The sequence below is a fragment of the Panicum virgatum genome, chromosome 2K (genome assembly GCF_016808335.1).
Source record: "Panicum virgatum strain AP13 chromosome 2K, P.virgatum_v5, whole genome shotgun sequence".
Lineage (NCBI taxonomy): Eukaryota > Viridiplantae > Streptophyta > Magnoliopsida > Poales > Poaceae > Panicum > Panicum virgatum.
Window position 1 is genome coordinate 9,890,856 of NC_053137.1, and position 17,497 is coordinate 9,908,352.

General features: G+C 42.0%; 1 protein-coding gene across 2 annotated transcripts; it reads right to left on the bottom strand.

Annotated features, from left to right (window-relative positions):
- Positions 1 to 10,017: 10,017 nt before the first annotated feature.
- LOC120665697 (aminopeptidase P2) lies at positions 10,018 to 17,025 on the bottom strand. Of its 2 annotated transcripts, XM_039945337.1 has the most exons (13): positions 16,651 to 17,025; positions 15,771 to 15,896; positions 15,566 to 15,685; positions 14,641 to 14,916; positions 14,036 to 14,208; positions 13,188 to 13,451; positions 12,579 to 12,730; positions 11,878 to 12,068; positions 11,666 to 11,774; positions 11,390 to 11,544; positions 11,225 to 11,317; positions 10,878 to 10,958; positions 10,018 to 10,539 (listed from the first exon to the last, which is right to left on the bottom strand). In XM_039945337.1, the coding sequence occupies exons 1-13, from the start codon at positions 16,972 to 16,974 to the stop codon at positions 10,435 to 10,437; spliced, it is 2,169 nt and encodes a 722-aa protein (XP_039801271.1). In that variant the 5' UTR covers positions 16,975 to 17,025; the 3' UTR covers positions 10,018 to 10,434. The 2 variants fall into 2 exon arrangements, with proteins under 2 accessions (XP_039801271.1, XP_039801282.1); XM_039945348.1 differs by lacking the exon at positions 13,188 to 13,451 and having other exon boundaries at positions 16,651 to 17,022.
- Between the last annotated feature and the right edge of the window lie 472 nt (positions 17,026 to 17,497).

Genomic DNA, 17,497 nt, shown 5'->3' on the forward strand with positions numbered 1-17,497 from the left:
GTTATCAAAATTTGAGGAGCGGGTGAAAGAAGCTTCGTCTTCTGAGGTACCGCAGAAAGCAAGGGACCACTTGCGTTCATATAGTGATTCTTTGGAAAAGCCTCGTAGCGTCCCTATGCAGTCATACCTAAGGAACTGTGATATGGTGCTTGGCCCGCACTTGCATGGTTGGGTTTAATGTTCTTCGAAACTTTTACGCAAATTGTGGTAAAAGTGTACAACCTCTACAGAGTGTAAAACTTAAAGATGGATTTAAATCATACTCTGGTTATTTCTTGTGGCCTTGCTGAGTACCAACCATAAGTGTACTCACCCTTGCTTCCTGCTGCTCAGAAGGAGAAAGTTCTGGTGAAGTCTTTTAAAGATGTTGCTGAGTTCTAGGCGTACACAACCCCCAGTCGATTGCCTATGAAGTTTGAAGCCTTCATTTCCAGGATAAGCTGTATAACTCTGATAGTCTTTTATTTGTTTTAGTTCTCTTTTTCGTGATACTGTTACTAATTATTCTCTTATAATGTCTCTATATGTATGAAACTTGATCCTGGCATACATATAGTTATGCATTCGGTTTTGTCCTTAAAACTGGGTGTGACAGAAGTGGTATCAGAGCTGTATCGACTGTAGGACATAAGCCTAGATAGTAATGGTCGTGTTCTAAGGTTTCTTTTGTTATAGAATCTATTTCTGCTCATTCCTTGACCCCCTCCATCGAATATTTTCTCTCCTTAACTATTTTCTTTTCTCAGTCAGCCATTTTCAGCGGATCCTCTTTTTATTTGCACTTTCTTAATTGCAAATGAAAAATAAAATCTACAATCTTTGTATTTTGACCCACTCTCTCCTTTAAAATTTTCTTATTAATGGTCAACCCTTGGTCAATTACCCTTTGTTGTTTCTCAACACTCTCAACCTTTCTATTTACTCTTTTCTCTCCTGAATCATTCCTCGATTCTCTCATTAAGAACTTATCCTTGTGGATATCTCTCCCTCTTTTCTTTATTTTATCCAACTTTCTCCGTTGAGCCTCTCCTCTTCTTTTCAAATAAATGTCACTTCGGATTCGTCCCTTGACTTTGATTCCAAAGTACTTTTCTATTTCAAAATATTTACATGATCTGTGCCACAAAAGCTAAAAGGCTAATTCTATAGGACAGCAATTCGTCCGGTAATGTTATACGGTGCTGAATGTTGGCCTACAAAAAGGCGACATGTCCAGCAACTGAGTGTAGCAGAGATGCGGATGTTGCGGTGGTTTTGCGGGCACACAAGGAGGGATAGAGTCCGGAAAGAAGTTATTCGGGATAGGGTCGGGGTGGCACCAATTGAGGAGATACTTACCCAGCATCGGCTGAGATGGTTTGGACATGTCCAACGAAGGCCTCCTGAGGCGCCGGTGCGTAATGGGGTTCTTGCGCGGGTCAATAATGTAAAGAGTGGTAGAGGTAGACCTAAACTGACGTGAGATGAGTCGGTTAAGAGAGACCTTAAGGATTAGAATATCTCTAAAGAGATAGCTTTGGATAGGGGCACTTGGAGACTAGCTATCAATGTGCCTGAACCTTGAACTTATTTCTTTCGGATTTCATCTCTAGCCTACCCCAACTTGCTTGGGAAAAAAGGCTATGTTGTTGTTGTTGTTGTTGTTGTATCTGTGCCTAGGGGTGGTAAAGGGCCCAACATTTTGAACTAGAAAATCTAAGGGCCAGGCCCTAAAAGGGCCGGGCTCTAATCTGATGCAATTTTGAGCTAAAAAATTTAAGGGCCTTGTTGGGCTGTGAAGAGGCCAATAGGGCTATGGCCCGTTACCACCCCTATCTGTGCCACGTATCATCATGCCTGTCCAAGTTATCGGAAGAATGGAGCTGCTAAGTTGATCATGAGGAGTCAAGTTGAAGAAATTGGAAAATTGTACCACTTGCCCACATTACTGCATAAGTGGATGAAGGATTCAACTTACCACCAAAGGATCAAGCCTAAGCAAGATTGTGACACTTCTACTACCACTATAATCACGAAGGTGGAGTCAAAGCTGAACAAGTTGAAGGAACCACGTGTCGTCAATGATGAAGCTGGAACCGATAACCATGCTTAGGAGTACCCCCTCTAACTCTATTAACAACATTTAGCATTGTCTTTGACCGTGTTGACTGGTGGAATTCGGTGTTTGTATGATGATGCTTGACTTTATGACCTTGTTTGATACATTTCTTTGTAATGATTGTTGGTGTATTGTGGATCTTTTACCTACAATGACATCAGTTGCCTAGAAGGGTTCTTCGTTTATACCTCCCCCTCCTTGTTATCCTCCGTCTTTCTACCTAGTACTTTAGAGGACCTCAAGAAGAAAGTTCAAGGAAACACTTACATCAATAGTAGAAACCTCCAAGCATCTACAATGATCGACAAATCAAAAAAGCTCTCTTTTCCTTTTTGCTACCCCCATGTCATTTTTCTTTCCACCTTGATTTATTTAATAATCACCACCACCAAGAGTTTGTGAAAATGATATTATGGACATTACCTTGTTACTCGATCTTTCTTCTCTCTGCTAACCATATCCCTACCATCCAACCAGATGGCAAGTCCCAATAGAAATCAAGACGATAGAGCCAATAGAGAAGACCTCAACATTCCAGCACAAACTCAAGGATTACAAGCAATGGTTCCAATCATGGTCAAAACTCAACAACATGTTACAGAGCAAGCCTCATTTCCTAGGAGGCACAACCCTATTAGCATTGATAATCTACCGGTCTGCCAACGTTTGATAAAGAGAAGCTATTAGCTATGCAAGCTCATGTCTTACAAGGAAGGTTGCAGTCTAAAACACCAACCTCAGGTAACATGGAGATGACCAAGGCAGAAGCCCCCACTGGGCTAGTGAAGAGGCAAGTTGCTAAATCATGGAACAATGAGAAGCGTAAGAGGGACTATGAAGCACCAAAGCCACTAATAAAGGAACAACATGAGGATAATAAGACTCCGGGAACATGTCAGTGCTGCGAGCATTATGGTCGTCTGTGTCTCCAAGAAGATAGCTTAATGATAGCGGAAGCAAGACAACGTTACCATTTAGATATCAATAGGAAGTTATCTGCCCAAGATCCGGTCCTAGAAGGAGTCGCCCAAGATGAAGACAGTACTAAGACTATAAACCTCGAGGATTGGACTATCTCTTTCAAAGAGTTTCAGCCTAAAAGAAGCAAGCGGCCTAAGAAACAAATTAGTAAAGTAAGCCAAGAGAAGGTAGAGTTACCACAACCATTGGCAGATACAAGTGTTCAACCTAGTTCCAACCAACTACAGCCTGAAGTGGTTCCACCTCCATATGACAACTCTATCAAGAAGAATCCTGATACCCAAGCCATTCCACCAAGAGTGGAGATGGAGCAGAAAGAAAGTCGGGATGAACATGTTAAAAGAGTAGTGTGCTTTAAATGTGGTGAAAAGGGCCACTATGCCAACAGATGTTCCACAAAGCGAGGAAGTCAGGATGGGTATGCTAAGAGAATGTGTTCTGTATGTAGTAAAGGACACTATGCCAATAGATGTCCAACAAAGCGTAAGAAGACTAGATCCCGTGATCTTGGGTTATACTGCCTCACGTGTGGAGAAGATGGACACCTTGCCAGTTGGTGTGAAAAAGAAAATGATAATTAACTCCATGAGAGAAGTATATGAAGATTTGAGAGGTGATACAAGACCCCAAGCCAGAAAGAAGCAATCCAGCTCTATTCAAATCACTTTATCAAGCCACAGAGGAGTTTCTTCAACAGATAGGCCAATGAGGCTAAGGAAAGAGTCGATAGTTAAAGGTAGAATTAGACTGAGTATCCGCGAAGCATTTGATGTGAGTTGCGGAGAATAAAGAAACATGTTTGAAGAGGTATTGTAAGAAGAAATGACCGAGAAGAAAGTTATGTGTGTGGGATGCTACCCACCTAAACCTTTGTCTCTTGCTAGCCTTGTGAATCTTGGGACGAGATTCCTTTTAAGGGGGGTAGTTCTGTCACACCCTGAAATTTTTGAATTTCAGGATGTGATTAAAATTAAAAATAAAACAACAATTTTCTCATAATTTTAAAATTTTCCCAACATTTTTTTTCTTCACAGGGAATTTAGTGTAAAAGAAAATATAATGGTTGCTTTTCAAAATTAAATAAGGTCTTTTTGTTTGTGTTGCATTCATGCTGCAGTGCATTGTTTATTTGTTTGGGTTTCAATTTGAATTTGAATTCCTTGAATTCGAATTTTAATTGAATGTGTTTGTTTCTTCTCAAGAAAATGGAAAACCTTTTCTCTTTCCCCTACACGTTTTCAGCCCACACCTTCCCTTTTCTTTTTCCTTCCCCGGCCCAACCAGCAGCCTGACCCGCTCCACCTCCTTCTCTCTCCCATCCACTGCCGCGCGAGGCCCGCATGTCAGGGTCATCCCCTTCCTCGTGCGCGGGCAGGACTCTGCCGAGTCCGCCTCGACCTCGCGTAGCCCGCACCGTCTCCGCGTGGCCCGCATGCCAAGGGCATTGGCCCAGCCTATAAAAGGCGCCTCCCGTGCCCCCTTGACCTCCATCGGCGCTGCCGCCTTTTTCCGCTCGCCAAAACCCTAGCCCGAGCCACAGTTGCGCCATTGTTGAGCTTGGAGCTCGGAGTCGCTGCCGCACCTCTATTTCGTCACTCCCCTCACGAATTCGAGCCCGCCCGGAGTTTCGCGTTGAGGTGGGGATTCTCTTCGACCCGTTCTCTCCCTCTCTCTCGCTCTGCTCCGCCCGGAGATGCTCGACGGAGCGCCGCGCCGCTGCTCTGCCGCTGTGCCCGCTCTCCGCCATGTCTGCGCCACGCGCAAGCCCCACCGTTGCGTTCTCCGTGTCGAGCGCATGCTCCCTGTCCAAGCCGCGCGTCAAATCCTAGCTGGACGGCCGTTTTTGGCCTGCGCCGGCGAAGCGCCGCTGCCCCGACCTCGCCGCCGGCGCTCTGCGTCGCCGCTAGCGCCGCCCGCCTCGTCCCAACCGTCCGATCGAGATCGGGTGGCCCATATTAGATTCGACTCAAGTCAAACCTAACCCTTACCGGTCAACTATGGTACTTTTGCAAAAGAGCCCCTCGGTTTTATCAAAATTAACCCGCCATCCGAGCCAGTTGAAAACTATTTACAAGACAGTCCTTTCTTTTCTGTTTTAACCCCTGGACTTTTCTAAAATAGAACCCGCCATCCTTAGCCTGTAGTTTTGCTAGCTAACCCCTGTAGTTTAGGTTTAATCTCGTTTTAGTCCCTGGTTTCTTTAGAGCTAGCCCCTGGAAGTTTAAATCTACCGCAAACAAGTCCCTAGAACCATGTTTTAGCCATAACTTCTTCGTTTTAGCTCCATTTTCATCAATTCTTGCGCTCACGTGATCCTTGTGATGTGTGCAATAGTTTTGTCACCTTATTATCCTTTGTGAGCACACTTTACTGTGCCTCGCAAATCCTTTTCGCTAGTCTTTCACGTCTATAGTTAATCGCGTTTAAGTCCCTGCAGCCTTGTTTATCCTATAGAACCGTCGTTTTAGCTCCGTTTTCCGTGTTTCTTACGCTCTCGTAACCATAGCAGCGAGCCCTATCCTTTAGTATGCTCTTTTAAAGTATTTCTTTTATTTTGGTGTATTGTTCTTAGATATACTTTGTTTGTTTTGTATGATTTCTCGTTGATTGCTTCGAGTAGAAGGATCGTTGTTCGAAGATTGAAGAATCAAGTAATTCCAAGTGAGCAAGAGCAGGAGAGCAGTAAGAGTAGCTTTTCGTTGGAGAAAGGCAAGTGACCCTAACCATACTTCTATCTATGCTTATTTACGAGAATACTTGATTTAATTGGAACATGGAGAACCACCCAAGAAAACCGTACAACCACAATACCATATGGCTCTGGTCTTGGCTAAGTAATTAGATGATCTATATGTCGTACCTGGGGCATTTGATTGGTGGATTTTGGGTTATCAAAATTTGAGTAACGGGTGAAAGAAGCTTCGTCTTCTAAGGTACCGCAGAAAGCAAGGGACCAGTGCGTACATATAGTGATTCTTTGGAAAAACCTCGTAGCGTCCCTATGCAGTCATACCTAAGGAAGTATATATGATGCTTGGCCCGCACTTGCATGGTTGGGTTTAAAGTTCTTCGGAACTTTTACGCGAATTGTGGCGAAAGTGTACAACCTCTGCAGAGTGTAAAACTTAAAGATGGATTTAAATCATACTCTGGTTATTTCTTGTGGCCTTGCTGAGTACCAACCATAAGTGTACTCACCCTTGCTTCCTGCTGCTCAGAAGGAGAAAGTTGTGGTGAAGTCTTTTAAAGATGTTGCTGAGTTCTAGGCGTACGAACCCCCAGTCGATTGCCTGTGAAGTTTGAAGCCTTCGTTTCCAGGATAAGCTGTATAACTCTAATAGTCTTTTATTTATTTTAGTTCTCTTTTTTGTGATATTGTTACTGATTATTCACTTATAATGTCTCTATATGTATGAAACTTGATCCTGACATACATATAGTTATGCATTCGATTTTGTCCTTAAAACCGGATGTGACAGCGAAGCAGAGCGGGCAGGGCTGGGAGAGCGTGTGCACTGCGTGGTCCAAGGTGAAGCGAAGCTCACCCGTGGCTTTAGCAGAGGAAAATGGCGGCGAGGTGGCGACGCGACGAGCTGAGGCGGTGGCGGACGGCGAGCTCCGCCGGGGGCCCTCCACGATCGGAAAGAAGGACGGATGAGGACCAAAATCAGTTGAGGAGAGGGAGGAGAAGCTCCTCGCGCAAGGAATTGAAGCAAGTCTCACGGAGGAGGAGAATCGACGGCGGCCAGATTTGGGGGAAGGTGATGACAGCGGCGGCAATAGAGGTGTGGGGGCTAGGGTTTGGGACAAAGGGGGCCGGGATGGCTTTAAGGAGAGAGGAGCGGGCGACCAGTGCGACGGGGAGGGTGGCCGGCGAGGAGGGCAGTCGGCGGCGGCGGAACTGCGGGAGGCAGCGGACGTGGGCAGAGCCTCGCTGCGAGGACTCGCGAGTCACCCACCGCCCAACCCGCACCACACCTGGTGAAGACCCAACCCGCAGCAACCCGATAGCTATTAAAATCCATTCCCACCCATACCAATAAAACCCATCCCAGTACCCGACCCGAAAAACCCAAATGGACCCGCCCCACTAGTAGGGCTAATCATAAGAGGTCTTAAGTAAGAGATGGCATGGTTGCCATATAGTTTAGTAGTGTCATGGTACGATAGTTACATAAAGAGTGCAACAGTCTTATGTTATATTAATTTACGGTGAATAAAGAATTGAGTTCCCGTATAGAGTTGGTTAGAGTCGTCAATTTATCCACACATTGCATTTACACAACTGCTAAATCGGTTAGTTAGGTTATAACTCGCTATAGCCTTTCTTAGCCTATACAAACACCAACCGCTAAATGCTTTAGCTCGCTATTTTAAACATTTGTTTTTACTGGTTCAATAATTGGCAACATAACTTCAGGATAAATATTACTACTACTCTCCTATAGAAGAGTACCAACATATATTACATGTTATCTTATATAGTTTATAGTCTTGCTCCCTTTTTCCTTTTCAATTATGAATGCTTATGACCACTATAGAAGGATGTGAAATGATAAATCTAGGAGAACGAGAGCGACTAAAGGTTACCTGAAAAATATAATACAACTGCTATCTCGAACATTGACCTCTGTTTTGTACACCCTAGAATACAGATAGGAACCTCGGCTAGAAGTGTTAGAAAAAAAATATGATGAATATGGCGATCAAAGGACAAGCAATGCTGCAAAGAAATATAGCATAAACAGCAAAAATTACCACGTAATTAGTCATTCAAACAATGAAAAATGGCATCTCAAATAAAGTTTATGACCCCGCTAATGTTCCCAAACCAAACCATTCACACAAGAGACGGATAAGATCCGCTTGCTGCACGCTGAACAAGGAAACAAATAAAAAATTGAAGCATCGATTCTATATGCAAAACTGTAACGTCCCGCCTCCCTAAGGCCGGGTCCGATTACATCTGACAGCTTTTTAAGATGTAGACTACCCTCATAGATCAACACAAGTTTTTTCTGCACACTTTGTCCGCACCCGGGAAGAACTTTCCGGTCGGTAGATCGGCTTCCGAAAAAGAAGTTGCAACTTGTTAGTACGAGTATTCTATCAATCCTATTAAGCCATGGGTCAGGATGTCAAAAAACATATAGACAAAAGATGCAATCACCACGCAGACCTGCACATGGTGTCTCTGTTCTTGTCATCGTGTCGCGCAGCAATGCAGCGGCCAAGGATTAGCGGAAATTCTTTTGTAGGATTCCAACCAATTGGCCTTCCACCTCAATTATTGAGCAGAGGCTTGTCAGGATTGTTCCTCTTGTCTTTTTTAAGCTTTGAGCTTGCCAGTCTGCGTGCTGTAGGTCTTGTTGACTATAGACATTTGTCTGTGAATGTTTAAGGTCGGAATTTTTCTTAATATAAAAACATGACATACTGTGCACACATGACGTTTGGCACTGATATTTTTAAATAAAGCAGCTTCAATGGATCATCCCCTACAGTGGGACGATCATCATCATTGGCTTCCAAGCACAATAGATGCACGGTCGAAAATAAATAAATAACTAAAATTGACACCTCCTTTAGCTTTGAATGCTGGCAAGGCTCAAAATCGGGATGGCGATGACTAATAAGTATGCCGAATGTTCTTGAACGTAGCAGTTTGTAATGGTATTTGGGATGGAGTATATATCTGGAGGTTTAGATCAAGTCTGAATTTGAACAATTGAGCTAGAGCACCAGTGACGTACGCCAGCAGAAGATATATAGCTAGTTTCTGATGGCAATCTGCTTATCTTGCATTCAGATTTTCAGATTGGGTACTAGGCTTTTGCCACGCAGGGAAGGCTTATCGTGTAACATGCCTGATTAGCGCCATCAAGCTAGTTCCCTTGTCTCTCGTGGGTTATAAATATTCAGATGCGATTGGTCGTCAACCCCATGGCTGGGGTTATGTTGATGTGTCACAAGTAGTTGAACTACAAAAACTGCAAGAGAGATTGGATACAATAAGGAAGTCAGACAGAAATACGAGCATCGGTGATGCACCGATGTGAATCTCACTGATAATCCAATTAGGAATCGAAGTATTAAAGGGTTCAATCTATATGTTGTTTATTATACATTATTGGAGTGTATATTAACAAAATTATGACAAGGGTGAATGTGATACGGTGCAGTATTGTAGGTCAAACAAGAGGAACAAGGTACCTACTTGATGCAGTGTAATCTCTTCCAGTGAACCTTTGCTCAACTTCCCCCAAACTTGGTGCAGCTAAAATTCCCAATGTTTCACAGCCCCACTTCCCCAGTGGAAGCCTCACTTCCAGTTAGCATTGTACTATGCCACACCATTCACTCTATTCTTTGTCGCTCCTAACCTCTTCAATTTTGATCTCTTGCCACTCCATAATACAAACTAGATCAAATTTATTTTTGATGTGTCAGCTCTGCTATATATAGGAACCAATAATTTTTGTAGGATGTGCCTCTATTTGTGTACACAGTAAATATAGCTTTTGGTCTGCTATTTATTGATTCATCAAGACATCAACTAGATATCTATCCAGGCACATTCAATATTACCAGTACAACAGCTATAAAAGAGTTGGCATGCGTACGTTTTCTCCCCTAAGGCTTAGATGAGGCACACGCACCACATTTTGTGATGTCCTTCAGAAAAATTGAAAGCAAGATGTGAACAGAAATGATCTTGTGAAATATAATGCACAGAGTGGGAAAATGACAAACCGTTGCTTGGTTTATTGGTTATACATTTGCAATCCTTTAGTAGTGATGGCTGATGGCTGCTTTCCTTCGTTGAGTTCCTCTATTGGAAGGAATACTTTGTTTTATGGGTTCAACCATGCACCAAATGTAAAATATAGATTCTTTGACCTTGCTAAACAATTTTTCCATTCGTCTAGCCGTCAACATACCAAAACATATATCATGTAATTGGTACCAAAAATTCCAAAAAAAAAAAAACAAACGGTCAATGTTGTAAAGAAACTGTAGTGTTAGACTACAGAAAAACTAGCATATAATATTGTGGATCATGATGAACATTTAGAGGCATGTTCGCCATCCAATTAATAAGGACATGTATGAGACGCATTTCATCCTATTAAGTATTCATCAAATTGGCTGGATATTGAATAAGCCAGCTTCAACTGATCATCCCCTTGTCCGGTGCCTTCTAGGCATATATCTATTGCCTCTGTTACTGCCATGTAGTCTACTGAGATGCATTTCATAACAGGGGATAGAATCCGCAAAGGATGTTGCGGCCAGCAATTTCTATGGACTTCTTACTTTCTGTTGCTGCTCCTGCGCCCCACCATGCTGTGTTTTCATGCTATATCCTGTGCGTGGGAGTATCGATGAGTTACATCTAAAATAGGTCTTGTGTTCTTCCATAGCCAGTCGCGAGTATCGCCACTCAGCAGAGGGGAAACCTGCAAAACATTGTGGATAGTTTAGCAGGGCCATGAATCCAAGATGAGATGGCTTACTTTAGGAACTCATAAGGCAATATGATGATGATTAAATAGCATAAACATATTCACAGAGAAAATCTGTGATGACAGGCACGTGCAAAGAAAGGAGCACGGATAAAAAAAAGTGTGTATATAATGGTATTACAAATTAACAACCCCTCCAGTTGGAGATGGCATGAGTCACATGGATCTATATCATGAAAGCATACAGAAGGGAGCCATTGTAAAAATAACCATACCACCAGCCTCATCTTGGTGTACAAATAGTTTAGCTTATCAAGGATATATAAGCTCACCTTATCCCAGACTTCTTCATGGTAATCATTGACCCAGTTGATCTCCGAAGGTGAAAGCAAGGACACATCAATAAGCTTGCTCTAAAGTTGCAAAATAAATGACGAAATAATCAGTACTTCATGAATTATGTGTTTAGCATGAACAATAATGAGATAGCAGCAGGGCTATTGCTAAATCATATGGTCACATAGTGAGAGCTTAGACTGCATATCAGGCAAGGGCAGAAGATAGCTCATATTAATCGCTTTTACTGATTATTCAAACAAAAAAAATACCAATACAACAATTGGATATACGTAACTAGTGTGAAATGCCATCCATGGCAACCAGATATATTTGTATGTACCTGAATTGGAACAAAGGTTAGTCTCTCAAAACCAAGGTACGAAATTCCACCAAATGAATTCGCCAGATTAAGCTCCTTTATTAGAAGTAAATTCTGCGTGGTTGAAAAGAAAAAATTAGGGACAAAAATGACTCCTTGCAGTTCAAGTACAGTGGAAAAATCTACCTCGATACGAATGCCAAACGAATTATCTTCATAATAGCCAGGTTCATTGCTGACAATCATGCCCTTCTGTAAGGCTGTCAAATTTCCGTATCGATAGCTTATGCTCTGAGGGCCCTCATGTACATTTAGTGCTGCTCCAACTCCATGGCCTGTACCTGGAAAAAGAATGAACGTGAAAATTGATTTGCATTGCATGCTATAAAGTTCATGGGAAGTCTAAGCCTATGTTTCCATTTAGAGAGAATTTTCGCCTAGTTAAGAAGGATAAAATATTACCATGTCTATAATCGAGTCCAATCTTCCATAGAGATGAGCGTGCCAGAACATCTAGCACAAAGCCTGGAGTTCTCTCAGGGAACACTGCCTGATCAAGAGCTATATGGCCCTGTCTCAAAATTTGAAGATGTTCATAAGGTAGGAACAGATAAGGAGCTGCAAAACTAAATGCTATTAAAATGTGTGCCACGCATTATAACCAAATTAAGCACCTGTAAAACTCTTGTGAAGCATTCCTTTTGCCTTGGAGAAGGCTCGCCAAAATGTACTGTCCTTGTTATGTCAGTAGTTCCATCAATGTATTGAGCCCCACTATCCAGTAAAAATAGATTGTCACTTCCAACAGAACTACAGTCCTCTGGGGTTGGCCTGTAGTGTATTACAGCACCATTTGCACCATAACCTGTGTAGGAAAATGTCACACAACTGCTTCGATTACTCACGACAGCTTTGATTACTCACGCGATCACCGAGCACAAAATTACTAGAATCAATGTTCTTACGGCGTTAAGGCGAGTTGTGGCGAGTCACCACCGCCTAGCCGCCTAGGCGGGCTAAGGCGACGCCTAGGCGGGCCAAAATAGGGGAGCGCCTTGTCGCCTAGGCGACGCCATAAGAACATTGACTATAATATAATGATTTTGATGAAGTTGTAATTACCATTGCCTTCATCAGGAAAATAGAATACAAAATAGTAAAATACTTACAAAAATAGGATATTGCATCTAGGTAGTCATCTATCCTGTCATGAACTGGTTCAAGACAAGCTAAATAGACTCAAGGGCATCTTTGCACATAATAAATCTATAAGTACTGAATAAAATACAATGAATTATCATACTAATGCATGAAAACAAAGTTTCTGTGATATTTTAATAGTATTTTCTTACAGTCCAAAACAAGGAAATCATACCACTTATAGTGTCGAAGCTTGTCTCTATAAATCCATCTTGCTTTTTACGAAATTCTAGAAGCTTTTCAGCAACTTGTACCTCTGTAAGGGGAACACTTTTACAGACTTCATCCTCTAGCCAGCACCAGAATTCTGCTAAAGCAGCAGCATCTCTACACGTATTAAAGAAATCTAGTTGTCAATTTGATTGAAAGGAAGGAGCAATACAACAGGAAAATGTGGCACCATAATATTGATAAGTAATTGCATACAGGGGGGCAGACTAGGGATATTCCTTAAAACAATATATACATGACTAAAGAACAGTTTAGCTCACCACAAAAATGTTTACTACTGTTTTCCATGCACAAGTAGAAGAATCTATATGGTAAATAAAAGGCCACATACATACTGGTTCCCATACGTCAATAGGCCACAAATTTTGTCGAAACTTTGTTGTTCGGCCCAACAGTTTAATAGTTAATGCATTATGTTTACCAAGAGATAACATTTATTTACCAAATTCCTACTGGGCTGCCCTATATATCTTTTATCTTTGTACAGCTTCATGGAATCAAGCAATTTTGAACAGAGGAAAATACACTAATTCACAGCTCTTCAAGACAGTACCTTAGGTGTGAATTCTTCATTCCTTCAATTTCTGCCTCATTTTTAACTGACTTGGCAAGCGTGACTGGTGAAACATTGTATACAGCATTTAGTGCTCCATTCTCGACGCCAGTTGGCTCGTCTGAATATGCTTCTTTCTCAACTTTTTCCCCTGCTTTTCCTTTCTTTTTCATATGTTTATCACAACTTGATTTAAAAGCAGTAATTATGGCTGCATTCACACTTGAAGAATCCAACCAGAGCTTTGCACCTTTCTCTGCCAGTCTTGACAAAGGAAAGCCATTTCAATGAAAGATAAGAATGTAATAAAAAAAAGAAACAAAAACAGAAGAAAAATAATGCCAGCAAGATGGGAGTTGATGATTGACCATTAAATTCAATGAGAACATGTGGAATGTAATATCTTGACTCCTTTCGGTGAAACATGTTTACTACATATATTATCTTAACACGTAAAAGAATTTTAACACACAAGAGTAGGAGACCAGTACAGAATAAAATCAACATGCAAGACAAGTTAGCACATTAGGTAATTTCATTAATCATAAAATTTAGAGAAAAACGATTTGTAAACTTAGCGGATTTCTTTATCTCAAAACCCATATTGTCAATGGCAACCAGCACAAACCCATTACGTGTTTTATATGCCCAATGCAGCATTATGAATATTATGTTTTCCGTTTTGAAATTTTACAAGATTTGAATTGTCAATGAAATCTATATTATTTTACCAAGATGATTATCTTTCTATAGAAATAAAGATTACATCAACAATGAAAACGAAACTGCTGCATATCTGAAGCTAGAGACAGGAATATTATAAAGATTAATGCTTTTGCAAGGTTTACCTTTCTACTTCAGACACAATTGCTTCATATGGTTTAAGTTTTACTCCCGCTTTCTCGAGATGCTCCAAAACATCTTCAGAAACTTTGTTGCTATCCACAAATAACGTAGCAGTGCTAACCTCCACAATTAGGTAGCTATAAAATACTGGTGAATGTGGGACATCACTTCCTCTCTGCATTTCGAAGTGGGATAAATCCATCAAAAATACTGCTAGGCTTTCTCTGCAGCCTTTGGTTGGGCTTTTGTGTTGAGGTATGGCAATGGATTAAAAACAATAAAATTTCCACTAATTATCACAGAATAATCAACAGAATGAACTCCTAAGTCAAACACTTCACTGGAAACTTAATTACCCAGGAACGTTAATTATAAGCCAGTTATAAACATAACAAAAAAAAATACTAAAACTAAACACTGTAATTTTTGCTAACATTAGGTATATGATGGTTTGTATGAGAGCATGTGGAGGCTGAGGAACTGTTCACAAAAGACATGTATCACTAAACAAACCAAAATACATAGCATAGTTTCAAGTACATCAACTCCACAATATTCATAAACAGCATATCATATTAAAGAAATTTTAAACTAACTGAAATATTACCATGTTCAACAACCAAGCAACTTCATCGAGCATTGAAATTACCACAGCATCACACCCATTTTCAGTAAGGTGTGATCTAATGAACGACAATTTTGATGGCACATCAATACCAGCATATTTGATGTCGTGCACCCTTGTTGGTTCTTTTGGGGGCTCTGGCCTTGCATCTCCCCATATTTCATCAACTAGATTCATGCCACGAACCAAAACCAGCTCATGGTTTTTATTTGAGATTGAATCTTTTAATTCTTCGGCAGCATCAAAAGAGAAAAGAAACTGCACTCTTAGAACAAATGAAGGATAAAGGATTAGAGTGATGTAAACATAACATGCAGAAGAAAATAGCAATAAAATTTTAAAAACAAAGTTCAAAACACTTAAAAATGAAGTTATTGATTGATATTCCATCATCGTATCATTTCCATGAGGAACATACATTAAACAAGTTTCTGGATAAGAATGTAAGATTCTCTGAAGTAAAAGCACCAACGTTTCTACAGATGTAGAACCACTGCAAAATTCTTTATCAATAGTTAAGCAGCGGATTATTTATTATATTATGTCTTGAAAAGATAGTTATAAAACATTTAATAGATCCATAAATCTAAACTAAAAGCAAAGGAATCATGATGCCTACAATTTGATTGGAACAAGCAAATCAGATAACAAATTTCAAAATACACGGATGCTGCTGGAGCAAATCCAAGGGAGGTAATTCTTGATAAAAGTGTGGTAAACTGAAACTGGTAATCAGTTAATCACCTAACTGCAGCATGTTTCTGACATTCACAGAAAGAACTTAAGCCCCAACTTAAATGGCTCAATATATGTGTATCAAAGTGCATAACAAAAGTATTTATCGTGTCGTTGAATTCAGAAATTAAATTCTGTAAACTCCAAAGCAGCAGAATAAAGCAAAGCTCACCGGGTCAATACCAACTCGGCAACCAGATGGTAAAACATCATTCAACCACTCACTAGTAGTTGGAACGCCATGATTTCCACTGCGCATAAGTGTCCATTCATGGGTCAATTCCTTCTCAGCCTACCAAATGAAAGAAAAGATCATGAGTGATTAATTGAACTGTATGTGTCAAGCAATTAAAATCTGAGATATGTGAATGGCGTACCTGAAGAAAATATCGGCCATCAGTCCAGAGAGCAGCTTTATCTTTTGTAACCACAGCTGTACCAGCACTGCCAGTGAACCCAGTCAGGTATGCACGCCTCATGAAGCATTCTGCAATGAATTCGCTCTGTAACAGAAGTTTTGAATAAATGCTTGTAAGTTGTGATGGCATTTAATTCAGTTCTGCCATTTCAGTAAGAAGTCCACTGAAAGTTTCTACATCACTTAAATTGAATTGGGAAACACTAACACAAACAGTTCACCACAAATGTAGAACCACGAGAAAGAGTATCACTAATCACAACCGAAGGAGAAATTGTATAGCATAGGCTATCACATACTGTGGTCATAGCTATCAGGATATTCTAAATATATAGCTTATCAGTCAAAGATAATTGCCAAAGGAAAAAAAAAAGAAAAGCCGTAGACACTTCTTCACTACAATCACAGTGGATATAGATATTTTCACTTCACTTGATGTGTCAAATTTCATTTATGAGTGCCTGTGCCTTGCGCATGACACGATCTACTCCTGCGCTGGTTCTGGTTACAAGCAAATGCTGCTTTTTATTAAAGTACATCATGACAAAAGGTAACCACAGAACAGAGCACACCATGGTAGAAATTATGTCAAATGTATCGATTATGGTGTGCTTATGTCGATTGTCAATACAACTACTCCGTACATTTTACAAACACATCACAGCAGTCAAGCAACTCCAGAGGGCCCAGACCTCGAATGTTCATACTCAGTGCAGTAATTATGGGAATTAGTTTATGAATTTCTGGTACCAGTGACGCCTAAATGGTAAATGCCGAGGAATTTGCACAACTAAGCTACCATTCCTGATTTGTCATACACAGGTAGGGAAGGGAGCGACCTGGTGGGCGTCCTGCGAGGGGACGATGTAGGCGTCGATGGCAACGTCTGGGCGCGCGAAGAGGCGTCGGAGCGAGCGGAGCTTCTCATCCCCGTCAGAGGCCGGGTCCGCGGCTCCGGAGGACGAGGAGAGGCCCCGGCGCTTGCGGAGCTCAGACGAGGAGAGCGCGACGACGCGCCCGTCCCCGCCTGACGAGCCGGCAAGGACGTGGAGGAGAGGGATCCTGCGGCGGAGGGAGAAGGGGAACAGCGCGGGAGGGGGCCGGCGGGCGAGGAAGGCGGCGGCGGCGAGGGACGGGGAGAAGCGCGCCGCTTCGATCGCCATGGGGAGGCCGCCGAGAGAGAGAGATAAGGGGCCAGCTCGACGAGTCGTGTGGTGACATGGCAGAGCCGGGCCCACGACTCCAGAAATACGGAAGCTCCCGAGATGGGCCGGGCCGGTGCTGACGGCTGTATTCGAGCAAAAAATCTGTTTAACATTTTGATACCTTATTTTTTTATATTTTACAATCGTACGAAAAGATAAAACCAGAAATGCAGTGTAGAATTTCTCAAAAAAAAATGCGGAGTAGAAAAAAGGTCTTATATGAACTTCAGGAAAAATGATTTAAGGTTCAGGACCGGGGAGTCAGCGGTCTCCCCCCGCCCCCCTGCGTCGCTCTCTCAGGCGGCACGGGGAGTGCCCCATGCCGCCGGCTCTCCTCCGCCCCAAGCCACCTCCGATGGTCGCCGCTGGTGACCGTCCGGGCGGTGGCGGCGGGCCACGGGCTAGCCTAGCCTGCGCCCCCTCGCCCTCTCCTCTCTCCCCTACCTCCCTCCTCTCCTCGGCCTGCTTGTCGCCGTTCTTC

Excerpts from the sequence above, each read along its gene's own strand:
- LOC120665697 (XM_039945337.1), bottom strand. The coding sequence starts at position 16,974 with ATGGCGATCGAAGCGGCGCGCTTCTCCCCGTCCCTCGCCGCCGCCGCC. Across the intron at positions 15,897-16,650 it reads CCTCGCAGGACGCCCACCAG|AGCGAATTCATTGCAGAATG; the intron begins GTCGCTCCCTTC and ends CTTCTGTTACAG. Across the intron at positions 14,209-14,640 it reads TTGCTTGGTTGTTGAACATG|AGAGGAAGTGATGTCCCACA; the intron begins GTAATATTTCAG and ends TTCGAAATGCAG.